This window comes from Myxocyprinus asiaticus, chromosome 11 (genome assembly GCF_019703515.2).
Source record: "Myxocyprinus asiaticus isolate MX2 ecotype Aquarium Trade chromosome 11, UBuf_Myxa_2, whole genome shotgun sequence".
NCBI classification, from domain to species: domain Eukaryota; kingdom Metazoa; phylum Chordata; class Actinopteri; order Cypriniformes; family Catostomidae; genus Myxocyprinus; species Myxocyprinus asiaticus.
The window spans coordinates 13,169,249-13,179,274 of NC_059354.1; the positions used below are offsets into that span (position 1 = coordinate 13,169,249).

The 10,026-nt window shown below is 39.3% G+C and overlaps 1 protein-coding gene across 1 annotated transcript in view; it reads right to left on the reverse strand.

Moving 5' to 3' along the window:
* Positions 1 to 9,594, reverse strand: part of LOC127448196 (ankyrin repeat domain-containing protein 10-like) — a 37,306-nt gene extending 27,712 nt beyond the window's left edge. The window contains exon 1 of the mRNA XM_051710553.1: positions 9,016 to 9,594. Within this exon, the coding sequence (XP_051566513.1) occupies positions 9,016 to 9,207 (192 nt within the window). The 5' untranslated portion in view covers positions 9,208 to 9,594. The remainder of the gene's footprint in view (positions 1 to 9,015) is intronic.
* Between the last annotated feature and the right edge of the window lie 432 nt (positions 9,595 to 10,026).

Sequence of the window (10,026 nt, forward strand, 5' to 3'; positions counted from 1 at the left end):
CAGTCTTAAAATATATATTTTGTTTTTAAATGGTAATACATATCAGCCTCTCATTTCCTGATCAGTGCACCACTAGCGCACTCCTCAAAAACCTGTATGAACGCCATTTGTGTTTACATGACAACAGTGTAAGGAAAATGCCGATCTCATTTACATGAAGTATCAGAACGGCACTTTCTGCAAAACCCTGGAATAAACTGTTTTCTTAAGTGCCTGAAATAATTTAAATATAACCATTTATTTGTAAACAGAAGCAATACTGACCCTCAAATAAGTCTTTTTACATTCGACTTTGACCTTTACACAGAAAAACACAGCCTTCTGAGAAGTAAACATATTAAATATTAAGTCCTGCTGTCCTGGCAACTTAAAGGGCTGCCCCCGACCAAAGATTTTCCTAGTCGACTAGTCGCACGTTTATGACATTAATTTAATTACTTGAATATATTTTTTGGGGGGCATCAGAAAATGGTTTGAGTTCCAGGGCTGAGAAAGAATGTTATAAGTAACATTGCTAACACTGTTCTACATTACAGAGAAATACTAAACCTTAATAATGAGCCTTTAAAATATACATTTTACAAACGCATGCATGAAGCGAGCAACATCGGACAGGCAAAGTAGTTTACTGATGTTTGTTGATTTCGTGATCTCGCCAATACAGCTTCCTCGCAGCGCTCCGCTTCTGAAATGCTGCCAGTGGGGTCTGACGCCGCATGGAGGACAGAACAAAACCTCGGAGCCGGAACGCGCCGCAGAAGCGCCCGGTGTAATCTAGGCATAAGGGGGAGAGATTGAAAATGCACCCAGCTGATGTACACTCTGGCGCGGGGGACGCTCACCCCGAGCGCACACGCTTAATGCAGCTAGATTATAACGCGATGGCTCGCGACTTATTGTATCATAATACAGTATGTGTCACCGTGCATTTCTTATTGTAAAGAAAATTGGCAATATGCAGCTTTATTAAGAAGAGTTTGTTTTTTTGAGAGTTAAAGATGGATTGAAGTGAACAGAAAGGTGAGAGAGGGTAGTCTTCGCCCCTCTTCACCTGAGAAGCAGCATATTAGATATATAGACTTGCTTTTAGAGAATATATCTTGAATATAAGTGTATTTTGTCTTTACTGCACTCGCAGAAGAATAACCAAGTGAAAAAATACACTTATATCCAAAATTCACTTATATTTAAGATACATTCTCTTAAAGCAAGTCTAAATATCTTATATGTTGCTTCTCAAGTAAATGTATCTTAAGGATTTTTAGACAATTTTAAAAGGAGAACAAGACAAAAACACTTGGTAACATTAGGATTTTTTTGTAGTGAATTTCTTTACTGAATTAAATGTAATAAAAAAAGTACATTTTACCCTTTAATTCAGTGAATGTCATTTAAAGGTATTTTTAAAAGATGATTTTGTCCTCTTTATTGTTAGTAAGCACGTTTAATACAACCTTTTAAGTCGGGCACAAGGTGAATAATCGGTGATAATAAATAGCTAATGATAAATTGTTGCAATAATCACAGAATAGTCGAATAATCGTTAGATTAATCGATTATCAAAATAATCGTTAGTTGCAGCCCTAATAGATTTTGAATATAAGTATATTTTGTCTTTACTGCACTCGCAGAAATATAACCAAGTGAAAAAATACACTTGTATACAAATTACGCTTATATTTGTGACTTAAAGTTGCTATATGTAAGATTGACAACAAGCATTTGAAATGGGTACTGCAGTCCAGATTTAAAATATTTGAGAATCGACTCGACACTCAGGCGGGTTGCCAGAATTAGCCAACTCAGCATCCGTTTTAAAGGATTTCTGGGTTTTAAGCAATCTCCATCTTCCAAAGGCATCTCCAATATTTATCCTTGTTTTGCTACGCCTCTGGTCATGGTGGTTTTTAGACAGATGGCAAGGCTTTTTAGGTCAGGTGGAATCTGTTATCTCTGATTCAGTTTGTTTGCTGGCTTCCATGGCTGCAGCATGCAGTGTTGTTTGTTCAAATCTGGCAACCTGGTGGTGTCGAAATACTATTGGTGAGTGGGCAGTGGGCGGGATCACACAGGCCAAAAAACATAAATAGAAATTCCGGCCCGGAATGGAAACTTCAAAGTAGAATATACTGGCTGTAGCATTTGTAGCATTGTTATCGGAGAAGCCAGTTTTTCAACTTAGCATGTTTCCTAATTCTCTAATGACATATTATGGTCATTTTATGATTTAGTACAGTAAAAATATTACATATAGCACCTTTAAAGCAAGTCTAAATATCTTATATGTTGCTTCAAGTAAATTTATTTTTAGACCATTTTAAATGGAAAACTAGACAAACACTTGATAACAATAGGATTTTTTTGCAGTAAAATATTTACTGAATTAAATTTAATCATTGCAATAATCCCCCGAATAGTCGAATAATCGTTCTAATAATCGTCAGATTAGTCGATTATCAAAATAATCGTTAGTTGCAGCCCTACTTTCTATGACATCTGTGGTTGAAACTTAAAATTTCAAGTCGTGTTGCGGCACTGCTCTTCTGCCGGATGAATCTCATGATTTGAGGTTACTTGGACATCACCCGTGTGATCATGACTGGGAGATATTAAGAGCCGGAGTCATATTGATATATGTTGATTATGTTACACGATTAAAAATTGAAACCTGAAATATTACTTGCTTTGATGAAGACAAACAACACTCTTATTTACATATTTTGAATGAAAGAATTTTACACGTATAGCACTTTTCTGACACTACACTCAAAGCGCTTTTACATAGAGAACAAGGGACTCTCTTCAACCACCACCAATTACCAGATTATTTTTAATATGATTATTCAAGTGTTTTATCTACTATTACATTTTGTATTGTACTACACTTATCAAAATATGAGGTGAAACTTGTAATATGGCTGATACACGTTCAATGGAAGACTTTATTATTTTTATATAATATTGTTCAGTCTCAGCTGATAATGCTAGTGAACCGTAATACTACAACAGTATGTCTATGCAATACACAATAACTGTGTAAACTAAAAATATAAAATGAGTATTCAATAATGATTGGGATAAAATATGCTTTATTAAACATGAAAATAAAATGCTTTAATATGCAATAACAATTAAGTCAATTTCAGAAGTCATTAATATTAGTAAACGTGTCACAGTAACTTCCACCAACAACATAGATACTATGTGATCGGTTAACACACAAGTAATGTTCGATTCATACAAGCAATCTTAGCTTCAACAATCCTACCAGACAACATATCCAAGCATTATAGCAAACAACTTTTCTAAACGGATAACAGAAAAACATCCATCCAGACTGCAGTGATGATGTCCTGAACTGTGTGACTGTGACTGACTGAAAGGCGTAGTTTCTCCTGCCAGAACATCTGACAGCCGGTACTTCTTTCCTGTATTTACGGACATGACGTAATGACGCAAGGATGAACGACATAAGCCAGCGATTACATGCCAAATCCGACCTAACAGCTCAAAATACAAATTATTTTTATAGGCTTAAGTAAATCAGGGTAAAGTCAAGTCATTTTTATTTGTATAGCACCTTTCAGATCACACATCATTTCAAAGCAGCTTTACAGAAGATCAGGCATTAACAGAACATAAAACTGTAATATCTAAAGTAAGGACATTGTTGATAAACTGACTGTTTATGTATTCAATCAATAATGGTAATTTGTGGTGTCCTGGGTAGCTCAGCAAGTATTGACGCTGACTACCACCCCTGGAGTCACAAGTTTGAATCCAGGGTGTGCTGAGTGACTCCAGCAAGGTCTCTTAAGCAACTAAATTGGCCCAGTTGCTAGGGAGGGTAGAGTCACATGGGGTAACCTCCTTGTGGTCACAATTAGTGGTTCTTGCTCTCAATGGGGCACGTGGTAAGTTATGCGTGGATCGCGGAGAGCAGCATGAGCCTCCACATGCTGGGAGTCTCTGCGGTGTCATGCACAACGAGCCATATGATAAGATGCGCGGATTGACTGTCTCAGAAGCGGAGGCAACTGAGACTTGTACTCTACCACCCGGATTGAGGTGAGTAACCGTGCCACCACTACGACCAACTAAGTAGTGGGAACTACTAGTTAAAAATAAATAAATAAAAATAATGGCAATTTGTTCATTTTTAACCCAAAAATCTTACATGGTGCAGCTTTAATCAGCCTATGCAGACAATCTAAAAATGGCAAAATATCAGCTGATTAATTGACCTGGCGGATAAATTGGTCTATTACTAGCTTTAATGTTTCAGATCCAGATTGACGGATCGTTACACCCCTAGTACGCAACCAATTGCTTCTTGGCCGATTGAAATCTCTTGGTGAAAGCATTCATTGAATCACCAAAGAGAGCCTGCTGCTACACAGGAGTGTCGAGCACAAAGGCCTTGTCCTTAAAACTTCTCTCTAATGAGTTCAACCACAGATGACGCTCAACGGACACCAGGTTTCCCATAGATTTGCCAACAGCCTGGGCAGTGATCTTGGTAGCCCGGAGCGCCAGATCTGTGGCATGACACAGCTCTTTGAAGGACTAGGGGTCTGGGCTACGTCCTTGTCCTCCAACAGTCTGCTTGTCAGGCCGGCAGGACCGCCATGTTATGCAGGGCCGAGCCAGCTTTGGCCTGCCGCAGCATAAGCCTTACCAATCAAAGAGGACAAGAGCCTGAGACAAGCGCTCAGGCTCAAGCATTAGGGGGAGCGACGTGTCTTACCCAGTTGTTCGTGCAGTTCAGGAAAGAATGGCACTGGGTTGGAGTTCCACCAACTTGTAAAACCACTCATCGAGTCGACAACACGCATCAGGCATTCAAGCTTAAGTTTCTCCACCGCCCAAGTAAGAACCTCCATCATCTCAGCATCGGAAGCCTTCCTTGCTCATTTGTCCACACCGCAGGGGGAAATACCAGTGGGCTCATCAGCAGAGTGTGACCAGGTTTCACCGTCAGAGGCCACCTACTATATAACACCCCCCTCATCATCTTCTCCACTGTACATGATCGCACCATGCACGGCAATGGTGGAGCACAGATTGTCACGGGCCAACTGAACAGGTGAAGCCGCTTAAAATGGAGATGAGGAGAGCCGGCAACAAATAATTCTCAAAATCTCCACGTTATATATCCTGTCCTTGCGTCCCTTTCTCGCTTGGTCCCTCGGGAGCCACAGAGGTTGGATATTGGTAGAAGAGGGGACCGGCATTGGCTTTCACAAAGAAAGCGAGCCAAGAGCGAAGCGTCTCGAGTTTCATGCGCTCCCAATGAACAGTGTCAACGAGCGCCGCTTCCGCTTCCAGACAAAGTAGCACTTGTGCTCTTTGGAAAGAGGGATGCAACGCTCACATAGGGGGAACATTTGCAAAACGCCATCATAAAAAGGCATTGGTAAGCGAATGGTTCTTTTAAGTTTATTTTCTAGAAGAAAGACACACAACAGTTATCACAATGCAATACACAGAAGTTTAAAGGATGCGCTGATCACTGGTAGGCCTGTCGCGATAACTACTTTTGTTGGACGATATATTGTCCCAGAAATAATTGCGATAACTACTGTCATTTTAACCATTTTATGCCACTGATATAATGATAATATAATAGCATAATAATGCAAGTACACCCTTTCAAAGAGCAATGAAGTTTCATTCTTAAGAATATTCAGACATTGGAACTGGAATGTCAAAAAGAACATTAAAGTCAGGAAGTAGAGCTGTACGATTAATCGTTAAAAGATCGCGATCTTGATTCAGACAACTTTGCGATCTCATTTCTAAATGACAACGATTCTGCAATGTATATTAACATTCCAGTGGCATGCATTTGTAAGGCAGTCAAATTTCAATTCGAAATGCACTTCAAGACTCATTTTTAAATGTTGATAAACTTTATATGGCATCTACAAAACACAGCGCTTCTGCACGAGACGTTGAATAACCTAAAACGCAAAGGCCAAAGACATTTGTCCAGCACAGTGGTTTATAAACTGCAGGGTGCAGCCACGATTAGATAGGAGTAAGACTCTCTGTTCAGTTCAATATTTTAAGAGCCACTGATGCTAAAAAAATTAAGGCATTACCAAGATCTGACTAAATTCACTTCCAATGCACTGTTTGATTACAACCTGCTGCTCTCAAACGCTCACATGAATGTGTCTGGCTGCCCGTGTGCTTGTGTCTCTTGAATGCAGCGCTTCTGTATGAGACTGTGCACTGTTTTTAATCAAAACACCCCTTTTTAGGGCAATATTAATGTAAACACAGCTGTTAATGAATTACGAGAGTGTAAACAGATGGGATTAAATCTGCGCTGTCGTGATGAGATATTAAAGCAAACATAGTCGCTAAAGCAGACAGGACAAATTCTTCAAAACGTTAGATCTGTGAGATCGCTAAATGTATATAAGCTGCATGCTGTCTGTTATAGGCATTCAGGTATTCATACTGCATCAAATCAGTATTAATGTATATCTATCACACAGTTAAGAGTGTCAAGTATTTAAGTAGTTTCGTTTTGCATTAAATGACCTTTTTTAATGTTTTATATTAGTATTTTTTAAATGTTAAATTGCTACTGTTGCTGAAAAACTTAAAGCACTGTTTACTCTGTTCTCTATTTAATTACTGGCTGTTGAATAATTCCTTTACAAGCTTGAAGCATTTTTTTTTTTTTTTTTACAAGAGAAACGTTGAAGGCCTCATTGTTTTAATATAAATGGTTCATATTTATTTAAAAAAGCTTTTGTAAAATAACAGTGTTTTACTGCATATTTGCTTACAAGTGCAATACCAAGTTAACATAGAACTGTTAATGAAGCTTTTTTTTTTTTTTTGCTCGTTTTGCTTTTAACTTAGCATGTGAGAAACAAGTTAAATAGTTTATTTATTATGCGTTTTTTTTTAACAGGATTTTTTTTTTTTCCAATAATCACAAGGTGCTGTTAATAATGTATTCGTTGTGCCCACTTGTGAAGTTAGGACATTTTAAATTTATATATTTGATTTACAATTTTATTGCATTTTTGCATAGTTTTAAGCAGAGAACATTTTGTAAGAACCTCTAGTAAATTGTGATCCTCAATTTAGTCAGAATCGTGCAGCACTATCGGGAAGGCCCCTCTCCATCTCCAACTGTGGTTTTTGTTCCAAGCTCGGAAAACTGGATGGGGCGGTTATGTTTTAGATGAGCTTTTAGGTTAGTTGTATTGCCACTTTTAGTTGCCACTGTTTTGAAACAAAGTCGACATACCAGCTCGGTCACATTAATGGGCTCTCCTCTCTCATTTGGCTTAAAGCCAAAATGTTCCCACACCGGAGCTGTGGAATGCAGCTTTGAAACAAAGTCTATTTGGACTTATTCTTCCAAACTTTCTGGATGGAATTATGCAGTTGTCGTTAAAAAAAAAAAAAAAACTATTAAAAAAACCTATTAGCCTCGAGTAACACATAATCTTCACCTGTCGCTGTCCACTCTGTGTGTGGAGGAGCTGCCTGAGCCCCGCCTCTGACACAGAAAGCAGACAAGAGGACAGAAGCAGCGCAACTGACTAAAATGTTGGTGACATTCATTCTTATGTAAACAAACACACAAGCTCCATCTGCCAATGAGACTGACGTGATCCTATATGGGCTTAAGAGATACGCCACTCCTGGGAGGAGTTCCCATAGCATCAGCTATTGACGCTGCATCGAAGTGACCGACTTGAAAGGGAACTCAAATTTCACCTTGTCTCTTCCTGTTATTCATCTACGCACAGCAGCCTGCCTTAAACAGCTCTTCTCAAGACACTCGCTCTAAAACATTACTGATAAAGTCGCCAACACAAAAATTGGGAGTGGCATCCCAGTGGAGAGAGATTTATAGTTTCCTCAAGACAATTTTTATGAATAATATGAGATAAGGCACATTGCTTATTTGATTCAACTGAAACATCTAGTTTGACCTAAATTATAAAAACGTGCTAATTGTTTCAATGTACACAACCTGAAAGAAAACCAATAACAAAACATAGTAATAATACCATGGTCAATCATGTCACAGTACAATTTACAGTCTAGGTGCTACATGTGTGCATACTACACTCTTATGACCACAACAGTTTTAAGGCATTAATATATCTTCAAGATGCATTTTTTTGACATAGTATTTGCCTAAATGTTGAGATGCATGTTCATACATTACACAAGCTTGCAAATGTTTTTTTTTTTTTTCTTTTCTTTTCAGTAATACATTTGTAAAAACAACCCCAGGGGTTGGTCTTTATATCAGCCTGCTGGCTCCTGCACATCCTGCATTTCATCTGGTTAGATAACCACAAGAAATCCGAGAACACAACTGCTACATGACATATAATGTAGCTCTTCAGAGACCGTGGGAAAACTTGAAGTTCAACATCATTGCCTGAGGCCAAACTACTCACGCTATCACTATTAGAAAAACAAACACTTAACAATAATAATAATGAGGTATAATAATCTACGTGTCTTCTATTTAAAAAGAGACGCATGCATTGATTTCAAGGAAATACCGTCAATTTGGCGGTTAATATGGTAACACCCCTATTGTTCGATTCTTTAGGAACAGATTGCTCTTTTATTACCAGCACGGGTTAACAAGCCGAGCCTGTTAAAACCCGACATTGGATACAAGAAATGGGGGACGGGGGATCATCAAGACAAAGTGTCTGCAGTTCACCCACTGAATGCGTGATTTCATTTTAACTCTTCAAGTCCGTTTATGCATGTAAACTATTATTTCATTGTGTAGTGGTGGATGGTTGGTTGCGATTAAATACAACCAAAGAATACCACAGCTTTTATCTTTGTGCATGCATGAATATTAAAATGATGGGTGTGTGTGTATATTGTGAACTAAGTGCTTATATATGGCTAATGCATTACAATTCATAAAGTATCTGTCTAATGACTAATAAAGCATTTTAGTCATGTATACTGCTTAGACATTAATTAATTGCATGTCTGATTCTGTACCTTGCCGAAGTGTGCAGCCCAGTGTAACGGTGTCCAACCGTAGAAAGAGTCTTCCACAGAGAGTTGATCTGTGCTGCACTTGAGAAGCGAGCACAGCGCGCCCACATCCCCATCTCTGCACGCCCGGTGAAGAGGGAAGCGAGTATTCAGCACTTCCTCGCTAGAAAATCCAGACTCCAGCCCCATCGACATTAGTGCGCAACAGAAATACCCGTTTTTATAAATGTGTGGAAATAGGAGACGTCACGAAATAACTATGGATTTGACGATTTATGATCTTATTAAGAACGCCGCCCTCGGCAAATAAAGCGCATACAAATGAGAGGCGAGACGAGAGACTCACGGCGTGCTCACATACACACGCACACTAGCGCGCGCCTACCCGAAATGAAACTTCACGGCAGACTATTGAGACGGGTCGTGTCTAGAAGGTCCCACGGAAACCCTACACCTAACCCTAAACCTAACCTTAATGCTACCACAAAATCTAAACCTAGACCTAACCTAAGTAACAGCGAATAAGACTCTCACGAGGGTGTTACATTCGAGACATCCCCAGAAACGGATCAGATAAATCTCCGGACTGGAGTCGCGCATGCCCACTACTCTATAAACGTACATTAGGACCAGAAACGGGACAGACAAATCTCCGGACTGGAGTCGCGCATGCCCACTACTCTATAAACGTACATTAGGACCAGAAACGGGACAGATAAATCTCCGGACTGGAGTCGCGCATGCCCACTACTCTATAAACGTACATTAAGACCAGAAACGGGACAGATAAATCTCCGGACTGGAGTCGCGCATGCCCACTACAGTATAAACGTACATTAAGACCAGAAACGGGTCACATAAATCTCCGGACTGGAGTCGCGCATGCCCACTACAGTATAAACGTACATTAAGACCAGAAACGGGTGAGATAAATCTCCGGACTGGAGTCGCACATGCCCACTACTCTATAAACGCAAGACTGCAGAATATGGAAGATCTAGTTTTTGTGTCCAG